The 23,105-nt window shown below is 39.7% G+C and overlaps 2 protein-coding genes across 4 annotated transcripts in view; one reads left to right on the top strand and one right to left on the bottom strand.

Annotated features, from left to right (window-relative positions):
- The window catches only part of opcml (opioid binding protein/cell adhesion molecule-like), a 441,137-nt gene that overhangs the window by 74,069 nt on the left and 343,963 nt on the right, over positions 1–23,105 (bottom strand). For both annotated transcript variants that reach the window (XM_040013505.1, XM_040013501.1), the window contains one exon: positions 21,287–21,412. In XM_040013505.1, the coding sequence (XP_039869439.1) occupies positions 21,287–21,412 (126 nt within the window). The remainder of the gene's footprint in view (positions 1–21,286; positions 21,413–23,105) is intronic.
- LOC120722447 lies at positions 12,583–16,177 on the top strand. 2 transcript variants are annotated; one of them, XR_005693466.1, is made up of 3 exons: positions 12,583–14,562; positions 15,535–15,599; positions 15,735–16,177. XR_005693466.1 is itself a non-coding variant. In XM_040013456.1 (2 exons), exons 1-2 carry the CDS (start codon positions 12,885–12,887, stop codon positions 15,543–15,545), a joined length of 1,689 nt encoding a protein of 562 aa, XP_039869390.1. In that variant the 5' UTR covers positions 12,583–12,884; the 3' UTR covers positions 15,546–16,177. The 2 variants fall into 2 exon arrangements, 1 of the variants encoding a protein (XP_039869390.1); XM_040013456.1 differs by having other exon boundaries at positions 15,535–16,177.

The raw sequence follows: 23,105 nt of genomic DNA, 5'->3' as shown, positions 1-23,105 counted from the left end.
AAGAGGCTGTGGACCAGTGGGATCATTCAGCAGGTAAGTTGTTAAGGGCCTACTATTTATGATCGCCATGACTTCATAAAGGTAGGTACGCAAGGATGAAATGTCAAGCCTTTTGGATAAATGATCCAAAATGGATGTCAACACACTTCTAATTGTCCTGATCTGCCTTTCCGAGGCCCCACCCATATGGCTGGTAGATGCTGGGTTCATGACAAACTCACAATCTAGTTGTTTTAGGCTTTCTTAATTAGGGCTGCTCGATTATGGCAAAAATGATAATCACGATTATTTTCACTGAAATTGAGATCACGATTATTTGACGATATTTATTTAACCCTTTAAGACCTACCATAGAACCAAGTCTGCCAGAGCTTATATTATTTTTTTACATGCTGTAGTGCCATTTGTGGGAGCATTTCAAGTTGCTATACATCAATACAACTGTTATAGCCCATATTTTAATAATATGTATGCATTAAGTCCATAGTAACTACATTAATTGCAAACAAGTGCAATAAACTACAAAAAAATTGAAAATCGTTTTTGTTTTGTTTTTTTACATATATTTCTACTTGGAGAAATGTAAGAGGTTTATCCCTCAAAACTTTAAATACAAAAAAGTTGCAAAAAATAGTTTACAACAACAGGAAATTTATTTTGAGTGTCTTCATAGTTTTATTTTGGAGATACAGCAATTTTTATATACTGCAGGAAAAACAAAAAAACAATCCTATGATGCAAATTTGCAAAGAAAACAGCATGTGCATCAAAATAAACTATTTCCAGCTGTGCAATTCGAGTTCTAAGCATCCCAGCAACTATTCAGAAAAGTCAAACATGACTTATAAAAACACTAGTATAGGCTTTTAAGGCCTACAAGTAAAAAACTACATTTTCCGCAAAAATGACGTCACTTCCGGTTTCGGGCAGGAAATGCGATAGTTCGCGTTGACGTCTTTTTCAAAGTGGGAAGTGTTAAGAACAGCTGATGGATCAGCAAAGCGTGTTTCTGGAATATTATGTTTTTGTTCCTGCAAGTGCTTTTTATGCAATTTTTGCAAAGCTTTATGTGGAAGGAAACCGTGACCTAGGACAAGCTGATGGCATAAGATGTAAGTACAACTCCTCCGGTTTCATATGCAAAACAAATTATTGCGCTAGCTTACGCGGTTCAGGTTCTACAGGGATTTAAAAATAGTTAGGGGAGAGTGAGGTAAGATGAGCCAGTGGGTAAGTTGAACCACCCCTTGTATCTAGGTAACTGTGTACATGTTTTGTCATGTGACCATAAATCCAGGAAGCACTCATCATTTCCATCCTGCTATATTAAAGAGGAGCACATTGGAGAAGGGGTAAGTCTGTATTACACAAAAAAATGTTTTTTGCTTGTCAAAGTAAAATTTCTGCATATCAGGTAAATTGACTGTAATATTAAAACAAATGTATCTGTGTCTAAAATGATATATTATACATGTTGGTGGGTTTCTAAAATATAATATCATCTGAAGAAGTTTTCTAAAGATTAGCCTAAATTGCTAAGCTAGCCCGTTTTTTTTTCAAAATGGTGGCTATGGGGCAAAGTGAGCCAAAGGCTATGGGGTAAATTGATCCAATGGTTCAACCTACCCCACCATAAGGCACTGAAATTTATTTAAGGCTCTGACTTATTAAATAGTATTTTAGTTCAGTATACTGAACCCTTTTGTTGTATTTGTCATATGTTAACTAGTATAGAAAAGATATCATGCCAAGGACCTACAGACGGAAGACCAGCTGGGGCTCAACACCCCTGGAGGAGATTGAAAGGGCAGCGAGTGAAGTCAAGGGAGGAAAGTCCATAAGATCAGTGGCTAAAGAAAGACAAATTGACAGGTCAACACTCAGGAGATATATTAAAAAGAGGGACACACAGGAGGTCAAATCGGTTGGCTATAGTGTAACAGCTTCAGCAAAGAGAGTCTTCTCTGAGGAGGTGGAGAAGGAGCTAGCAGAGCATATCAAGAAGCTTGCAGAGCAGTTCCATGGCATTTCCCCAAAGAAATGCCGTGAACTGGCATTAGAATTGGCAGGCAGAAACAACATTCCTACTCCCAGCAACTGGACAGAGAAAGGTTTAGCCGGTAGGAAGTGCAAGAAATAACATTTCAGTAGGTTGGCACAGACTAATGTATTTTGTGTAGTTTACTACTTTACCATTACATTTTTTAGGTAAAGAATGGTTCAAGAATTTTTTGGCACGCCACCATCTCTCTTGCCGTATGCCTGAGGCAACATCTTTGGGAAGAGCTACAGCCTTCAATAAGACTACAGTTGGGGAGTTCTTTGACAATCTGGCTAAAGTGATCGACAGGTAACAGAAGTTATCTAATTGAAAACATTAATAACTATTTATGACAACTACAAACAACAGTTAAGTGAATAAATATGCGTACTCTCAGCTAACATTTTTTGCATTACTTAAAAATTTAACTAATCATCATTGCTCTTTTTTTGTTTGACAGGTATAAATTCCCCCCAAACATGATTTTTAATGTTGACGAAACAGGTGTAACAACAGTACAGACACCAAAGCAGGTAGTGGCAGAAAAAGGAAAAAATGCTGTGCCAGATTTCTCAGAAGAATCTGAGGGATCACTAGCAGTAAGAAACCCACGTTTGTGTTCAAGGAAAATGATGAGGCATCTTTCCCACGCAAGGATGTGCTGAAGAAGCTACCTCAACCTCAACAGGCTGGAGGAACTGCAAGGAGGGAGCAACAGTTCATATTCCCCTGCAACCTTGATCATTGGAATATTGAATAGTTCTTTTGAATAAATGGTTTTGAACTGGTGGTTTGTTTAGAAACCACCAGTTTCCAGGTTTGTTCTCACAGGTTTACAACTGTTAAAATGGTTTGTTTTCACAATATGATCAGTTTTACATTTTAAAAACTACATGGTCAGTTTGCCCCAAGATGGCTCAGTTTACCCACTGACTAGGTTCAATTTACCCCTAATCTGGGGCAAGTTGAGCCAAAGGAGCATTTTTTTTAAATAGGTCATTATTTTGGGCAGCGTCATCAGACATAGATTCTGATCATTACATTTGAAAGGAGACATCCTGAAATAAAGGAATATGTTATCATTCTATTTCTGTGTCATTTTTTTTCTCACATCCAGGGCAACATGAGTAAAAAGTGGCTCATCTTACCTCACTCTCCCCTACACAAAACGGAGTGTGCTGCTCTGACCGGCTTTAAAGGGTTAACAATAACAATGTATTGAATAATGACTTTAAAAAATAATATAAAATAGTGTGCAAATACTGATAACAGTGCAAATGTTTGCAATATAAGAAACAAATGAAAAATGTAAACATCTATGTTTAGTGAACTTTGCAGTGTTGCTCTGTGGTGCAGCTACTACATCGTAGCAAAATTTACACACTGTCTACTTGATCCACGTCTAACTCCGCCAACCCATAATGTTTCCACACCACTGAAGTTTTTTTTTACCTCTCTTTTCAAACAACGGCAGTCACTCTCCTCTCCAAATAACTTCTGCTTAGCTTTCGGAGCTTCCCTCGGGTCCTCTTAATTGTTGTGACGCGTGTTCGAAATGGAGAGCGGTGCGCTTGATTTACCACACCGAGCAGCGTGAGAGTAAAGCATGAGGGAGGGGCTAATAATCGGCTCAGTCATTTTTAATGATCGTTGAAAGCCCAGATCGTAATCGTGATTAAAATTCGATTAATTGAGCAGCCCTATTCTTAATCCATTTTCTTTACAGATTCCAAGAACTCTCGTCTTGCTCCAACAAAGTTGGTGCCCTGATCTGACCTAAGCTGTTGAACACTTCCATGTATGGCGATAAAGATTTGAAGAACATTAATAAAGGCATCACTGGTCATGTCGTCGAGTAACTCTATATGCACAGCACGAGAGCACAGACATGTGAATAGCAGACCATAGCGTTTAAGTTCCTTTCTTCCCTCCTTAACGTAAAACGGGCCAAAGCAGTCCATTCCACACTAGGCAAAGGGAGGCGATGTTTCAACTCTTTCACGCGGTAAATCTGCCATTCTTTGTACTTCAGCATTCCTTCTGAATTTCCTACATTTGATACACTTGTAGATGTAGGAAGACACTGCGTGACTACATCGTAATAGCCAAATGCCATTTGATCGCAGCTCATTCATAGTCATCCCAAGTCCCTGGTGATGAACCTTTTGATGGAAGTGTTCAATCAGCAACTGTGATATGTGGTTTTTGCTCGGCAAGATCGCTGGATGTTTGATGTGTGGGTGTAAATCTGCATGCTCCAGCCAACCTCCCACTCTTAGCACACCATTTTCATCCATGAAGGGATTCAGTTTGTGCTGCCTATTTGCACAGTCTCTTGTTATTGTCTCTTTGATTTCTTCGGAAAACAGTTTGTTTTAAACAGTAGCTATGATGAAAAGCTCTGCTTCTTTCCTCTCCTCAAGACTGGTGACGTTGTTGGTTCTGCACATCAGACCCTTGACCTCTTTGACACATCGCATCAGTTGTGCAATGGCTTTAACTAGCCTTATCCAGTTTGAGAACTTTGAGAAATGATTGAGCAACAAATCTTCTGTGGTCAGTGTCTTATGGACAAAAGTCTTACGAAGTTCTGGATCTTCAGCTCCCAACTCTCCCACCTTAATTTCATCAGTAGTAAGTTTATCCTGCCAGAGAAAATCTGGACCCAGTTGGAAGTAATTAGTCCCTTTGCTGTCAGACCCCTTGATGCATGCAGTATTGTTCTCAGAAGTCACATATCTCCATTGGTCTGGATCGGAAATAACTGGTTTTGGTTTAGAGTTAATTCACATATCCACATAACACTGCATTCTAAAATAAGTGCGCACATTTTAGTTTACACTGTTATGTATGATTAATCTTTTGTTTTCTGAGTTACCTTAGTTGCAGCTGTTCCAGTCCCTTGATTAAGGAGCCAAGAGGTGGAAAAGGGGCGGAGCGAGCTTTAAAGGAAGACTACAAATTGGTTCACTCCATAACTCAGGACCATGGGGGGGAATTGGAGTTCATTATGTTTGGTTTAGTTGGGTTTTGTGTGTTTTTACCCCTTCTCCTGTTTTTGTGGGCTGATCAGCCACTATTTAAGTTTCCCCTTTGTCTCGTTATGTTAGGTCAGTTTGTTTGAGTTATCAGTTGTGTTGTCAACTTTGAGTAGAGTTTTGTTATTTTGACCTCTTTTATGGGCCCAAGATTTTGAGTCTTTTTGCACGAGTTAACCAATTATGTTTTTTGGGTTAAATAAAAAATCATTTTTTTGGACTTTAACCTGTGCCTAAGTTTCTTTCACTGCTCGGTCCATCACAAGTGGTGTCAGGAGTGGGATCAGCAGTTGAAGGCACAGGATTTTTTTTCTCTTTTTTCCCCCTCTTCACTTACCAAGCCATGCACAGAATGGGAAGGAGTGGCAGAGGAGCAAAAGGAGATTGTCAAAACCAGCCAGTTGGAGTGGTAGAGCAAGTAGAAGGAGGAGAGGAAAATGGAGCCTCTGGAGGGGTGGATAGTACTGAGAGACAAGGTAAGGAGCCGACAATGTCAGAACTGATTTCCATCCTTCATTCTCATATGGGTCAGCAGGAGGCCCAGGAAGCAAGAAGAAGGGAGGAGTTTACCCGCCAGGAACAGCGCTTTAGAGCACTACAACATCAGTTTCAGCTGTTGCAGGTAGAAGTGCAAGCTCGTACCTCCCCGGTCCCTGAGCCGCAAATGGAGGAATCTAAACAACCAGAGGTAGAGTCCTTTGAAGAGGAGGATCCTCCCTGTGCTGGCTCCAGTAATGAGCAAATACATCCTCAATCAGGTCAGTCTCGCTTTTATGAACCCAGGCTGGAAAAATTGACAGAGGAGGATGATATTGAACATTTTTTAACAACATTTGAACGCATGGCTGTAGTTTGCCGGTGGCAAAAAATGGACTGGGTTTTTCATCTGATTCCTTTACTCACTGGCAAAGCAAGAGGTGCGTATGTTCATATGGATATGGATGACTCTCTAGACTATGACAAGGTTAAAGCAGCTACTCTTCAAAAATATGACATTAATCCTGAGACATATAGACTGAGATTCCGTTCGCTGGAGGTAAAACCTGATGAGAATCCAAAAGAACTATATGCAAGATTGAAAGAGTTATATGAGAAGTGGGTAAAGCCAAAAGGAAAAACGGTGCATGAGGTTAGTGAAATATTAATTTTAGAACAATACTTGAGAATGCTGTCTCCTGAGTTACAGATATGGATTAAAGAATGCAATCCAAACTCTGCAGCGGCAGCTGCAGAGCTGGCTGATGTGTTTGTGGCAGCACAGAGAAAAGGACAGCCATGGAGCCACACAGCATGGAAAATGAGAGATGGTTCAAAATCTGTCCCTCACTACCAGAAAGCAGGGGTGAGTAAACCTCCAAAGAGCCAGTCTGTCAATATGCCGTCAAGACCTCCACCCAAGACTGTGATTTGTTATTTGTGTGGGATGGAGGGCCACACAAAACCTATGTGCCCAAAGAATTCTACAAAAATAACTCAGATGTGTTTTGTGCCCCGACAAAGTGTGGAGCCTAAAGTGGAGTTTGAGAATGGTTTCAAAATGACCTTAGTTGAGGTTGATGGGAAACCATTAAAGGCCCTTGTTGACTCAGGAAGTACTCAGACTCTTGTGCACCGAGACTTTGTTCCCGCAGATAAAGTTAATAATGTGGAGACAATCCCTGTTCGCTGCATTCATGGAGATGAGAGGTCATATCCAACAGCAGATCTGTACATCAAGGTACAAGGACAAACGTATATTCTAAATATTGGTGTTGTAGAGAATCTGCCATTTCCAGTAGTGCTGGGTCGAGGTCTGCCTGTGTTGTTTGACTTGCTGAATCCTAGTCATACATGCAATGTTGCAGTAACAAGAGCTCAAGCTAAGAAGAAAGAGGAGTCCCTACACCCACTCCGTGCCTTGCCCTTCTATGATGCGGAAATAGAGACTGCACCCGGGAAGTCTCGTAAGTCACGTGGACAGAGAAGGCAAGAGAAGTTTCTACATACTGCTGTTCGAGCAGCTCCTAGCACAGAACCTGAGTTACCTTTGGGTTTTAAAATCCCTGTTAATATTATTGAAATGCAACATGACGATCCATCTCTAACATCTCTGTTCCAGAAAGCTGCAGAGAGGAACCAAGGAACTAAGTAAGATTTGAACAGCAGGGGGGAGTTTCTGCTGAAAGATGGCATTCTGTATCATCAGCAGGGTTCAGCATTGCAGTTGGTGGTTCCTAGAGCAGTCCAGAAGGTGGTGCTCTCCTTGGGACACTCCATTCCATGGGTTGGCCACTTGGGAAAGCATAAAACCATGGCCCGCATTAGAAAATATTTTCATTGGCCTGGAGTGCGCTCGGATGTGACACTGTTCTGTAAAAGCTGCCCTTAGTGCCAGAAGTCTTCTCTTAAAATCCCCTCCAGAGCTCCTCTCCAGTCTCTACCAATTATCAGCACTCCATTTGAACGGCTAGGAATGGACATTGTTGGTCCTCTAGAAAGAAGTAAGGCAGGCAACCGTTACATGCTTGTTGTGACAGATTACGCTACAAAATATACAGAGGTCTTTCCTTTGAGATCAATAAAAAGCCAAAGCAGTCGCCCTCTGTCTCATACAGTTCTTCTCAAGGGTTGGTTTTCCTCGTGAGATTCTTACTGATTGTGGCACTAACTTTATGTCCACTTTGTTGAAGCAGGTGTACCAGCTCCTTGGGATTAAGAGCCTGAGGACAACGCCATACCACCCTCAGACAGATGGCCTAACAGAGCGCTTCAATCAGACCCTGAAACAAATGTTACACAAATTTTTCAATGAAACTGGTACAGACTGGGATCAGTGGCTGCCCTACCTCCTCTTTGCATATAGAGAAGTACCCCAGACTTCTACAGGTTTTTCACCTTTTGAACTATTGTATGGCCATGAGGTACAAGGCCCCTTGTCTCTTCTAAGGGAGACTTGGGAGGGTGACCAAGAAAGATCACAGGCTGTCAATGTTGTCTGTTATGTTGTCCAGATGCGGGAACGGTTGGAGAAGATGACGGAGCTGGCCCAAGCCCACAAAGCAGAAGCACAGCAGTACCAGAAGGCCTGGTATGACCAGTCAGCTCGGCAAAGATCCTTCAGGCCTGGTGAGAAGGTGCTGGTGCTTCTTCCAAGTGATGACAGTAAGCTGTTAGCAAAGTGGCAAGGGCCATATGAGGTCCAAAAGAAACTTGGACAAACAACCTATAAGGTCTCTATTCCAGATCAGCCCCGCTCCAGCAGAGTACTGCACATTAACCTGCTTAAGGAATGGGTGGAGAGACCAAAAGCAGATGTCCTTCTGATCCGGGAGGTTTCGGAGGAGGAGGAAGTGGATGATCAGTATCTGCCAAAACCCACTCCTCGGGACCTGGATCTCAACCATCTTCCTGCGGAAAAACAGGTTCAGGTGAGAAACCTGTGTAAATTAGATGTGTTCAGTGAAAATCCTGGTAGAACGGACATTGTGGAACATGACATTGTGTTGAAAGATGGAGCTTCTGTGAGGAGAATGAGTTACAGGATACCTGAGCGTCTACTGATCCCGTTGAAAGAGGAGATCGACCTGATGTTGTCACTAGGAATCATTGAAGCCTCGAAGAGCGAGTGGTGCCACCCGGTGGCCCTGGTGCCAAAGAAGGATGGCAGTATCCGTTTCTGCATAGACTTCAGGTACCTGAATGCAATATCACAATTTGATTCATATCCAACTCCCCACATTGATGATATAGTTGAGCACCTTGGGAAGGCCAGATACCTGACAACAATAGACCTCTGCAAGGGTTATTGGCAGGTACCACTGACTAAGCGCTCAAAAGAGCTGACTGCTTTCCGGACCCCGTGGGGCTTGTTCCAGTTTAAAGTCATGCCCTTTGGACTGCATGGTGCCCCAGCAACATTCCAGAGACTGATGGACCAGATACTGTCTGACATGTCTGATTTTGCTGCAGCCTACCTTGATGACATAGTGATTTTCAGTTCTACCTGGGAAGAACACCTGAAACACCTGGAGAAGGTATTGGGGGGTCTTCAGTCTGCGGGGTTGACTGTTAATCCAGCTAAGTGTGCCATTGCCAAGGCTGAAACTGAGTACCTTTGGTTTGTGATTGGAAATGGAGTAATAAAACCTCAAGTCAATAAGGTCACCGCCATAGAATCCTGTCCCTTGCCAGAGACCAGAAAACAGCTGAGATCATTTTTAGGTATGGCAGGATTCTATCATCGGTTTATCCCTCATTTCTCCACCAGGGCAGCTCTTCTGATGGATCTGACTGGTGCCCAAAGTCCCAATAAGATCACCTGGACAGAGGAGGCTAAGATGGCTTTTCAGGACCTACGACAATCTCTGAGTAAGAGCCCAGTCTTGCATAGCCCTGATTTTGAGAGAAATTTCATTCTTCAGACTGATGCCTCAGAGAGAGGATTGGGAGCTGTTCTGTTACAGGGACGGCCTGGAGAGCGTCATCCAGTGGCCTTCATCAGCCGCAAGCTGTTTCCGAGGGAAGTGCGATACTCAACCATCGAGAAGGAGGGACTTGCCATCAAATGGGCCCTGGACTCCTTTAGGTATTATCTTCTCGGACGGGAGGTCATATTGGAAACGGACCACAAGGCTCTTCAATGGATAGAGAGAATGAAGGACACAAATGGAAGGATCACGCGATGGTACCTTGCAATCCAGCCATTCCGGTTCACCATCAACCACATCCCTGGCAAAGATAACTGCACTGCAGACTGTCTCTCTCGCTGTCCCAGGGAGAGATCTGAAGAGGGGGAGTGTGTGATGGCTGCACTTACAGCCACACAGTGGTAATACCCACCATGTTAGTGTAGAGGCTTATAAGTAACATTGCATTCACATGTCTTTCTTTAAATATAGGAATTTATTTACAGGACAATAAATAACTGGTTTTGGTTAATTCACATATCCACATAACACTGCATTCTAAAATAAGTGCACACATTTTAGTTTACACTGTTATGTATGATTAATCTTTTGTTTTCTGAGTTACCTTAGTTGCAGCTGTTCCAGTCCCTTGATTAAGGAGCCAAGAGGTGGAAAAGGGGCGGAGCGAGCTTTAAAGGAAGACTACAAATTGGTTCACTCCATAACTCGGGACCATGGGGGGGAATTGGAGTTCATTATGTTTGGTTTAGTTGGGTTTTGTGTGTTTTTACCCCTTCTCCTGTTTTTGTGGGCTGATCAGCCACTATTTAAGTTTCCCCTTTGTCTCGTTACGTTAGGTCAGTTTGTTTGAGTTATCAGTTGTGTTGTCAACTTTGAGTAGAGTTTTGTTATTTTGACCTCTTTTATGGGCCCAAGATTTTGAGTCTTTTTGCATGAGTTAACCAATTATGTTTTTTGGGTTAAATAAAAAATCATTTTTTTGGACTTTAACCTGTGCCTAAGTTTCCTTCACTGCTCGGTCCATCACAAGGACCTTTAGTGCAGCTTGTGTGGCAGCCAGCTCTGCTACGGCCTCTTGTCTCTTAATGGAGGAAAGGCTTGACTTTCGCGACTTTATGCTGGAACTGCTTTCAGAGCTTAACCCTTAGATGCACACGTGGGGTCAAAAATGACCCCATGGGTTGTTTTTCTTCAAAATCTTAAAAATGAAAAGTTGTAATATATTCATATTGAGGGTATTCCTCATAAAATATGTTTGTAACATGAGGCTATTTGCGATTTTATTTATTTTTTCAATAATTTAAAAAAATGCAGTTTTTGTATCACTACCCCACTCTTCCACAAGTGGGATCAAAAATGACCCCAAGCAGTTCCTATGGAATTTTCTATGAACCTTTAATTCTTGGCAACTCAGACTGTCCCACTTACACTTCTGATGGATCAGGAATTTATTTTTAGACAGTAACAAACGATTTATACTTTTCTGTGCATTTTAAACATTGTCCTTTCTGATGTTTATTTTTAATATCTAAAGTAACATGGCTACTATGAGGCCAGCTAGGATCCCTGTGGACCTTGCCCTACAAATGATCCAGGACGGAGGGGATGAAGAGCCCATCAGAGGCATTGACTCAGAATCTGACATGTTAGATATAGAGGACCCAGACTATTGTCTACACCACTGAATAAGGCCAGTGAGACACAGAGGAGTCCTCTGAAGAGGAAATGGATATTGTGTCTAACAGAATGAGCCCCTCTTCCTGCTCAATATTCTGAATAGTTGGCCAGGGCTTGCACCTGGGTTTAGTACTGTCTCCCCAATAGATGCATGGAAGATGTTCATGTCTGATAATATAATAGAGGTGCTGACATGCACAAACATGGAGGCACGAAGAGTAGCCAGAGACAGGGGAAAAGAGTGGAAAAATGTAATCTAACATAAGCTCATGGCCTTCATTTGATTAACCATTCTTGCAAGAAGTGAACTGGTATGTACCATTTGGTGTGTTTTTTGGGAGTCCTCTGCACTCTTCCACACTCGTGGAAGAGTGTAGGTATTGGTAGGTTGTGCATCTAAGGGTTAAGGGCAGAGGCATCAAAAGCATCAAAGTGGCTATTCTTCCCTTGTATTTTTAAAGATAAAACTCATTGCTACAGCCAGCAAAAAAATACAAAATTCACCCTTTAGACCTGCTTTTTTTGTTTGTTTCTGTCTCTATTGTTATGTATCTATGTATGTATGTTCTGTCACTAGTTAGCTTCACTGTAAAACCCAACAGTGCATCTTACTAAAAGAAGTAAGTTGTTCTTACTCAGTTCTGAAAAATAGTTAAAGTAACTTTCATGAAGTGTGTTAGGTAGACCCAAAAGTATATATATGTTATAATAACTTTATTGTAATAAGTACACATGATGTTTTTGTAATGTTTTAAGTACTGTTGCTTTAAACTGTTTAAGTAGTGTTAATTCATTTGTATTAGTCATCATCCACAGCCCCGCCCCCAGCGTTTTGCCTGGACTTGTCGGCCATGAGACACAAGTCTCGTCAAGAGAAATTTTGCAAGAGTGGAAAGTACAAGATAAACGTTATTTTTATGTTTTTTTTGTTAATGCTTACTTCTAGCATACAAAACGTACATTCATCAGACTGCTTTGTTTTAGTTGTACTTTGTTGTAATTTATCATACTACTTTGTTGTAGTAGCTCGTAACTTAGCTTGCCAGCACACAATTCCCGCCTAGCGCTGTATGGAGTCTGCCTTCACAATTTAAAAAATTAACGGTTGGTGGCTTGTTTCAATCAAATAGTTGGCAAGTAGTCTAATTTTTGCAAACTGCATGGCACAAAACCTTTGGTAAAATCAGTGTTTAGGCTTTTCTGACTCTGAACTTTATCAAGTTCAAATGTAGCCTACTTTTGACACAGTGAAAATAGTAGAAGATTTATTTAGTGTTCATTTTAAGAGTTTACTGGACAAGTTCACCTTCACAAATTTAAAATATGATGGTTAGTGGCATTTTAGTCGTGAAATAATTTACCTTTTCAAAGCTGCACTGCACCAAACCTAAACGTTTCTGACTCTGTACTTTCTAAGGGTTAGCCTATTGTGTACTTCACTTATGTAAAATTGCTTTATTATTTTATAACATTTAGAGTAGTTGACCAACCTGAATTGAAAATGAACTGTAGTTACTGTTTTCAAAGCTTGTGTTATCCAGGTTGACTGTTTTTAAGTGAAGTAAAAGTCTAAAAGTAAAAACTGTTCTGCTAGCATTCTGTCCTCATGGCTTTTGTGTTATTACAGTCTGACGATTGAAGGAGCAGTAGGATGCGAGAGATCATCCAGCACTGCACTAAAGACAGCCAGTAAAGGTGATTTTAAAACGATTTGGCATCAAAATGTGGAATTGCAAGTTGTGTAGTTTTTCTACTGCCATAAAAGTCATGTTGTTGAAGCATTATCGGCTCAACCATGGTCAGTACTCCACAATTTCACCCTTACCCTGTCTCTACAACACATGCATGTGTACATTTAGTACATTTAATTCATTAAAGATACACATGTCAAGAATGCACACTCCCACACAAAGAAAAGACGGTTCTTATCTAGATTTGAATAAATATGGATTTTGTTGCCCTGTGTGTAATTTTAAGCAGCCATTTATTGAAAGCCAAATGTTTATCCATCTGAGGGGGCATTTAAAACGAAAAGAAACTGTTCCATGTCCTTTCAAGAACTGCAATTTTAAAACCAATGTATACACAACCTTCAATGCCCACAAATGCAGAGACCACCAAAATTCAACAAGTTACAATGAAGGCATTGTGCAAAGTGTTATAAATGTAGAACAAAAAGATGACATGCAACTTGATTCAATAGAGTCATCAGATGACAATCAAGTGGCATCCACCAGTGAAATCAGTGGAATTGAGGGTTTAGAAGAGCAGTTGCAATACAATCTGGCTGGATTTTTCTTGAAAATGCAGACCATTCTCCATGTGTCCCAGAGAGCAACACAGGAGATTATTGAGCATATTGATCAGTTGTTTTTGTTATCAGTACCTCTGGTTAGAAAATCAGTTGTAGATATACTGAAAAAGCACAACTGTACATATACGGACAAACTGGTGGATGAGATTTGTCAGGCAGTTTCTGATAGTAATGTTTTACATAAATGTGTCACATCTGAAGGACCACTATCTACAGCAAAGGGGAGGAAATCATATTACGAAGCAAATTTTCCATATGTCAAACCTGTGGAGTATTTAATTGAATCGTCAAAGCACACTTATATGTATGTGCCTATTCTCACATCTTTGCAATTGTTGTTGAAAAAAAATGATGTGCTTGAAGAAATTAAACAAGCACCCACACAGATTCCTGGACATTTCATGTCATTTTGTGATGGATCCTACTACCAGGAAAATGTTCTACTGTCACAAGAGGGACAGAAATTGTCAATAATACTTTATGTGGATGATTTTGAAATCGCAAACCCACTTGGTACCTCAAAGAAAATACATAAAGTCTTTGCAGTTTATTGGACACTGGCAAACTTTCCAGTTAAATCTCGTTCTGCTCTACACTGCACTCAGCTTGCTCTGCTGTGCAATTCCAATGATGTACGCCAGTTTGGGTATAAGGAAATGTTGTCACCACTCTTAAATGATCTGAAAACTCTTGAAGAAGTAGGTGTCTACATTGAGACTCTTGGTGAATGTCTTAAAGGCACTGTCTACTCTGTTGTGGCAGACAACCTTGCTGCCCATGGACTTGCTGGTTTCAATGAGAGTTTCAGGTCTACATATTTCTGTAGGTTTTGTCATGCCACCCAAACAGAAATGCAAACAGAAAATGCTGTTACAGGGAATTATGTAATGAGAACAAAAGATGCTCATGATAATCTTGTGCAAGAGCTTCAGAATGATGACATTGAGGAAAACTATGGTGTTAAAAACCCCTGTGTTCTTTCTGACCATCTCTCTTTCTTCCATCCTGTCACAGGCTTCCCACCTGACCTCCTACACGACCTGTTTGAAGGTGTCGTTCCTGTGGAGTTGGCACATTGTTTAAAATGTTTGATTTCTAAGAGATATTTTACCTTAGAAGACTTAAACAGAGCAATTCTGCACTTTCCCTACCAACATTCTGACAAAGTTGATCGCCCTAATCCAATACCCTCAAATTTTGCAAGGCGAGGGACCATTGGTGGGAACGGGCATGAAAATCATGCCCTTCTTAGACTGTTGCCTCTTCTCATTGGCTCCAAAGTTCCAGAAAGAGACACTTTTTGGGAAGTGCTAATGGATTTAAAGGATGTAGTTCAGCTTGCCATGTCTCATACTTTTAGTGACGAGACCATTCAGTACATGGCCTGTAAAATATTAGATCACAGACAACTCTTTCAGGAAGTGTTTCCTAATGTTCGATTCAGGCCAAAGCATCATTACATCGAGCATTACCCACACTTAATAAAGTGCTTTGGTCCCTTAGTTCATCTTTGGACAATGAGATTTGAGGGAAAGCATAAGGTTTTCAAAAAAATAGTTCATGACACTCACAACTACAAAAATGTACTAAAAACTTTGGCAGAGAGACATCAAAGCATGATGGCATTTTATTTGTCCTCATCAACGTTTTTGCAAACATCCAAAATGGAGTCTTTGTACATTTCATCATTACCTGCAGATATACAATTATTTATTTCAGGTATTGCTGACAGTGACACAATATATGCAACAAAAAAGGTTACAATTAATGGCACAAACTTTGCAATTGGCATGTTTGTATGCACAGGTGCTTATGCTGCATTGCCAGAGTTCAAAGAGATTCTTAATGTACTGCTCATCAGAAACAACATTTATTTTCTCTTGAAAGACTATGACACTTATTACGTTGAGCACTTGCGTTCATATGAAGTAGCAGAGAATCAACAGAGGGGTCTCCGTCACAGTGTAAAATCTCTGTGCCAACTGTCTGACCACATGCCGCATGTTGCTTACAAGATAGCAAATGAACTCATTCTAACAACAAACCATTTCATTCCAGTGTCTGACTAAAGAAACAGAACTGAGACATCAGCTGATTCCACCAATTTCTGAACCAATGCAAAGGTAATTCATCTATTCAGTTTTTTTGTATTCACATAAATGTTTTTATATTTTTGCACAATTAATATTTTGTAAATAACTGTAAACACAAACATGTATTAAAATGCCACTATAATATGTGAAACCTGTCTGTTACAGAAATAACAAATTCAGATGGAGGCAACAGGAATATTGAAGCTAAGGGTCATCCTTGATAAGGATAACGCTGAAAAACGTATTTTGCCATCTCGTCCAAACAGTGTGCAAGCCCTCATAGATGAGATCAAATCTAGGCTAAATTTTACTTTTGACTTTTGGCTTCAGTTTCATGACCCAGATTTTGATAATGCCTTGTGTAATTTGGTTAAAATAGAAGACCTGCCAGCTATAGCATCTGTTAAAGTTGTCAGGTTAGTTGAGCTGGACCGGATTTCAACGAGCACTGATGACACAATCCTTCAGACTGATAGCACTGATACCATAGATTCACCAGAGCGTATTAGTAGATGGCCAGAAGTTTTTATTGTTCCGCCATTTTCTTATGAAGTGGAACATGTATTAAGAGAGGGTAATGCAGCATTTGATAAAAATGGGAAAGTAATTACGCTGACATGAGATCAAAAACACAACATACTTGAGACAATGGGGGAAGAAATCTACAAACTAAAAGCATACCCTAGTACAACACAAATTGGCAAGGCTGCAGAAGCTTTAGTCAGAAAACATCCCTGTCTGAAAGAGAGGAATTCTGACACTGGCTGTATCAGAGCTCAAGGACAGATGGCCAGCACTCTTTCATGAGACACAGGTAAGTACAACTACATATATAACATTTGCTTTTCATATAGTATGCTGTGTTTTGCTTATAATATTTTTGGAATTCTCCTCAGCTCTACTTTGAATTTCATCAGATCACCAATCAGAATCTGCCACATGTGTTTTATGCTGCACTGGATGATTATGCTCCTCAGCTGATTGGACTTTACAAAAAGAGGAAAACTGGACGGGTCTGTGAAAGGATGGAGCAGCTTTTGTTGGCATATGGAAAACAGGTATTTAAAAATACTAATTATTATTCGGCTTGCTTGGCAGTTGCCATTGTTATGTTTATATATATATATATATATATCTTTATTTTATTTATTTATTTATTTTTTAGGACAAAAACGACATCTATGCAACTAGAACAGCAGCTCTGGCCGGCCTACCAATGTACCTCAAGGAGGATTCTTCAGAGATTTTCAAAACATGCAAGGTGCTTGGGTATTACAATAATTTGCACATTTGAATTTAAAAAAGGTTGAAAGGAGTTTATAAGTCATCTGGACTTGGGTTGAAAGTTGAAGACGTGAAGTTGAATGACTTATAAACTTCTTTTATCCTTGATTTGACTGGATGAATGAAAAATGAACCTTCACTGTCAATTTAAAACATGTTATGATATATAGAATTTGAAAAACTGAAGAAAGGTGCTTGACCATTTGTATTTATACTTTTAACAGAGGTATTACAGATGAATAATTGTGCACTGTGTATTATAGGAGGAAATTGAGTTCTATGAAGCCACAATTGCTCTGGTTGCTGATGTCGATGAAGAGGAGGTGCCTGGAGGAGTTCCTTTCTCACCACGCCAAGTGTTCATAGTACTTGAATATCAGGTTGTTATGACTCATCACTCATGGACTGATGCCCTGGTGTGTTTGTTTGGGCTAATCTATGCTCTGCATCTGAGCTATCCTGAGAAGTGTACTGGCTTTTTTGAGTTCATTAAAGTAGTGTTGCTGAAGCTAGACGATGAGAGAAAGCAACTAAAACCAAAATTGCAGACACTAAAAAATGACCTTGTGTAGATGATGTTTGTTTTTCACTGTCAGTATAGTCGTGCTTTTTCAGTTATCTGTGAATGGCTTCAATAGTTTTATTTGTTCAGGGTAATTGTCACGGACCCAGCTCTGGAGGACTCGGGGTCCGTGAGCAGTTTTGACTGTTGATGTTATTGTGATTATTATTGTTATTATTTTGGTGATGTGTGTGTTTTTCTCCACAATGCTGTGTTAGTCTGTGTCCCACTCGTATGTATAGGCAGGGTGTGGGTGTATACGTGTGTATGTCTGCGGGTGTGGCTGGAGGATGGAGCACAGCCACCTGCAGGCCTGATGGGTGTGGCCCTGCGAAGGACTGGCCACACCTGAAGTTCCTGCCACACCTGTTGGTGATCAGGGCTCGTCGGGGGAGCTACTTAGGAGAGTGTTGGAGCTCCCACCGGCGCGGGATCATTGAGTTATCTTACCAAGTCAGTGTGTGTTAGCTTAGGTCTGTGCTGTGCGTATATGCCCGCCGAGGGTTAGTGTTGACGGCTGCGTCTCTGGTTTCCCTACAGGAGGAGGAGTGGTCCGGAGAGGCAGCACGCACGGGGGTGCGGAAACACAACAGCGGGGAGCACGAACACAGATATCGGAGGGAAGCACGCACACGGGGTTCGAGGGAGCAACGGGGAGTTATTGTATTTACAGCCTTTTCACTGTAAATAAAGAGCACTGTTTGCGTCGCAGAGTCTGCGTTTTGGGTCCTCCTTTCCCCACTTCCCCACGGTCTGCCAGCCAGACCGTGACAGTAATTAGCTTTCTAAAAAGCAATGTGGAGAAAGCTAAGAATAAGGAGACAATCCATATTTGATGTTTTGTTTGTGATTGAAAAAAATCTTTACATAGTGTGTAATCTTAAGCTTATTTCTAAAAACACCTTTTAGTTACATGGAAATCTTTTGGAAGATAACTGATAATTAGTCAATATGTACAGTATACTTTCATGCTTTATTTTTTAATTGTGTGATGAGTGCCAGTTTACTTGATTCGAGGTCTGGGCAAAACTGTTGAGAAGCCACAAATACCTTTGAGAATATTTTTTGTTAGTTCAGCTGTTTTCTATAGTTGCATTGCTGTAGTGCATCTGATTTCATTATTATACTAAATGTTACTTAAAATTGTGATTGTTATGGCTCTAATTGCCTCTAGACTATTGTTTTTTATATGATGTACACCTAAATGTGTGTTTTGTATATTTAATTGATTTTCAAAATGCTACAAAAAACATTCAAAATTCCCTAAAAGCACAAGTTTTAAAATGCCTAATTATTTGTTTGTTTGATAATGGCTTTAGCAGTCATAGGTTATGACTCAAAGTATGGTTGTATTCATTCTGTATTTTCTCTGCAGTTAAAGTTAATAAAAACTGAATGGAAAGAACAATAGCTTGGTTTTGTGTTAATAGTACTTGAACCATTTGGTGCAATCGGTTTCCCCAAATGGATTAAGTTGTTTAAATAAAACTATTTAAGTTAATTTAACTTAATTTGAATATGAGCATGTAACACTTTAAATAAGTTTGAATAAATACAGCATCTTAGTACAACAAATTTAATGGTTTAAGTTAAAACATACTAAAAACAATGAGTAAATAAACATTATCATATTTGCTTTGGGTTCTCGGGACTCTAATAAAGTACTTAAATAACCCAAAACTGTTTAAGTTATAAAACTTGAATCAATTGGTGCAATCGGTTTCCCCAAATCATTTGAGTTAACTTAACTGGTCAGGTTTTACAGTGTTACATAAATCAATGTAGGAGTATTAACAACAATGCCATTTTATGTATTTGGACAAGATAGCACTACATTTACTCTAAAACTGTAACTTAAAGAATTTTAATTTTAAATTCAGTTTCATGCACAGTGTTAAATGTGTAACAGTTGTTCAGAATAGGTGTCAGTGGTATAAATTAGACTTAGTACATGTGGTGTTTCATGTACTCCACGTACACGGTAATTTTACAGTAATTCACTTGAAACAGTTTCTTGTGAAATTTTAAGTTCAAAATAAGTAACATTTGCCAAACATTCTTTTCTTATTCACAGTGAAGGTGCAGTACCTTCTATGCAAAGTTACAATCGTTTATGTTGCTGACACTATTTGAGAGTGAACATTTTATGCCAGTTATATAAGTAATATAAAGTGCAAGACAACATTGCAGATTTAAGACATTTGAGACATTCAAGCAGCTTAAATCTTGAAAAACACAGTTTGGCAATGAAGTGAGCAAACAAGCACCAACACTATCCTTTGAGGGAATGGTTCATTATCACTAGTGACAAACATGAAAAGCAAATGGTAAGAAGCGAGTCTGAAATGCTACTCTGCAGGAAAAACATTTAAGATTCTGAGTGCCAGCAACAATTTCTTTGGCTGCCCAAAGATCTCCCCACATAGTATTTCTTTTCTTTAGTGCTAGTCAGAGAAACGTCAAGTAAGATAATCCATTACTTTCCCCACTGATTAGAGCACATACACGCACAAGCATAAAGGCAATATACCAGGTTGACTGGCTGTTGATGCCAGTTTATTACTTCTAATTCTATTTACCACTAGTCTTGCAACTGTGCACCAGCTCACAGTGGGTTGTAAAGAGTTTCTTTCTGATATGGGGGGAGTTTCAAATCACATAAGAGAGTGACTTTTTATATTTACATTTTACTTACTATTTCCTTTAATTTCCTCTTGGTAAAATAAAAGATATGTTTTGAAATCGAACATAATTTGTATTTCTTAAAACTTAAAACTGAATTGAATATGCAGTCTGTGTTAATCACACCAGTCCACACTGTAGTTATTCTAATAGGGTTTAACTGATTTAATTTAATTGCCTTAGGGCAACTGTAGTTGTGATTTGGTGTTATACAAATTAAACTGGATTGAATTGAATATGACTTAAGACTTATTTCATAGCATTTTTAAACACTAAGGAAACCAGTAAATGCAGGGAGGCAGAAACACTGAATGACTGAGGTGGTGAAGGGTTCCTACGGTGTGGAAACCAGGTTTTGCTGGCTCTAGACAACTGTAAAAGAAAGAGCAACAGCTTGGCTGTAAGCATTCATGTTATGTTGGAGGCTGAACATCTGATCCTATAGAGAAGCAGCACATAACGTACACTGCTGAAAGCACAGTTGGAAGCGCAATTAGAACATAAAACACACAAAGATACACATACGTAGTGGCACACAGAGCATCTTAGGTGGTATTTTGCTGTGAGGAGCCAACAATCCAAACAAGCCAAACAATCAAAAAATGAGCTGTGGCCTCTAGCCAAGTAATACTTTGATTGGAGTTCATTCTTGTCAGGCCACAGACTGTGCAGTTTCATCTCCTTAAATCCACCACTTTGAAAAGAAGAAAGGGTTGCGGCCTATAATTAATCTTAAACCCTGTTGTGGAAAGTGTACGTTAATAAAAACAGCTACAGATTAATTTCCATCTAGAGATAAATAGCTGCTCTACATATAGAAGAAAATTCATGTGAAACAAGAATTGGGAGTGTTGTGTGGGAATCTCAAGTGTATCTGAGTGTGTGGGGAGTTGGTTTAGACACCTTTACACTGAGGTAATGAGTTGCTTCACATATTTGTTTTGAGAAACTTTTAAATGAACTTTGGCAACTTTAATGTTAATAGAGATCAATATAAATTTTCTAGTTTTGGACAAAAGAAAAGTGTAGTAACAAATTCATGATTCAAAATAATAACAAAATAATTTTTATGCCACCATGAGTTTAAAACTCAACTGGAATCCAAAAGGTTCTGCTATGGGGTATTCTATCACAGGATTTACACACAGTAATCAGCTGACCAATAAAATAAAAATAAACCATGGCTTACCCCTTGGTGAATGATGCTTCCAAATTATGTTGGCATCAGGTCGACCAACTGCCAGGCACATAAGATTGACGTTGCTGCCTTCATTCACCGTGACGTCCTTTGATATGTTAGTGATCCTGGCAGGTACTGAGGGTAGAAAGAAGAATCGTGATTGATGTTTTTACTCTAATTAATGACAAATAAGCGAAGTACTTGCTATTGCATGTGGTCAGACCCATGATGAGGTTAAAAATAACCCCAGGGATGGGGACTCAATTAGCATGAAATTAGCTGACAAATCTCTCAATTCTCTGGCTCGGTGTGATGTTATACATGATTGATTTTCTTCATCATGTATCTATGCCACATTGCTTATTAGACAAGCATCAGACTAATTTGAAGTACGACAGGATTTTAACTTTCACCAAGGAAATTTGATTTGTGTGTGTGGCAGGCTCATTGATTGAGTATGCTCTGTAAGAGGATAACCTCAAGTCAAGGGTTAGACGTTACTGTCCTTCACTGTAATTTAACTCTCTCATATTGACTTGAACTTTAAAACCACATTAGTCCAAAATGCTGGGTTGACATTCATAGAAGAAAAGGACAGATGAGAATGGGCATGTGCCTTAATTGATCATAAATAATTTCATATCAAGAAAACAAAAATACAACAGTACAAACCTGGTCTGTGAAGGTTCTCAGTGATCCAGGTCATTGTAGTCTAAGGAGCTTGGAAAGAAAAGCGTCTGGACTTCTTTAAGTTGCTTGAAGACGTTTCAACTCTCATCCGAGAAGCTTCTTCCGTTCTGCCCTAGAACGGAAGAAGTTTTTTGGATGAGAGTTGAAACGTCTTCAAGCAACTTAAAGAAGTCCAGACGCTTTTCTTTCCAAGCTCCTTAGAGTACAAACCTGGCCACATTTATAGTATTAATGTTACTGCAATAATGTTACTGTGTTGTGAAAAAGTGTTTGCCCCTTTCCTGATTTCCTATATTTTTGTCACACTTAAATGTGATTATTAAGCAAATTTAAATATTAGACAAAGATAACATAAGTAAACACAAACGTTTCTAGATGAAGGTGTTTATGATTAAGGAGAAAGAAAATGAAACATAATTGGCCCTGTGTGAAAAAGCGATTGTCCCCTAACTCTAAAATTGCGACTTCTGAGTTATTCAGGAATGCACTAATAGAATGACGGAAGGAGCGAGGTGTTGCACTAAGGATGAATATAAGAAAAAACGTTTTTTAATCATGCAAAGCTACTATTGAACACTCCAAGAAAAATATGTTAGAAATAACTATTACAGGGCTTATTTCACTGGACTATAAAGTGATCCATTTTATTAGCCATTATTTTGCAGGTATGGTAATGTTTTAGTCCTCATGTCCTCACCTGATGCTTCTATTTTTGTTTGTTGTTGCTCATTGTCCCTGCTTTCCCTCTTTGTACGTTTATGTGTGTGTGTGTGTGTGTGTGTGTGAACATGTTCTCGCCTTCATATGAACATGGGGCCTTGACAGTTTTCCACTCTGAAGCCAGCCACACCTGACAATGATCACATGTTTGTAGCTCATCACTAGAGACCTACTTAACAGAGTGGCTGTGCTTCAGTCAACACTGGATCATTGTGTGGCAACAGTCAGCTTGTGCAACTGTGTTTTGGCAAGTAAGGAGAACCATGTGGAGGGAGCCATGTGTGTTATTGTAATCAATTCTGTGGAAGCTGTGGAGAAAGAAGCTTTTGGAAGAGGAGTCACTGTACTGGAAGCTGGGAAGTCACTGCTGAAAAGATTACGTTACACTCTAAATAAATTCACTGTCTTCATTCTGGGA

Source organism: Simochromis diagramma, unplaced genomic scaffold (genome assembly GCF_900408965.1).
Source record: "Simochromis diagramma unplaced genomic scaffold, fSimDia1.1 OVJJ01000123.1, whole genome shotgun sequence".
In the NCBI taxonomy this organism is placed as follows: Eukaryota; Metazoa; Chordata; class Actinopteri; order Cichliformes; family Cichlidae; genus Simochromis; species Simochromis diagramma.
This window is presented reverse-complemented; position numbering and strand designations above follow the sequence as displayed.

Excerpts from the sequence above, each read along its gene's own strand:
- LOC120722447 (XM_040013456.1), top strand. The coding sequence starts at position 12,885 with ATGTGGAATTGCAAGTTGTGTAGTTTTTCTACTGCCATAAAAGTCATG.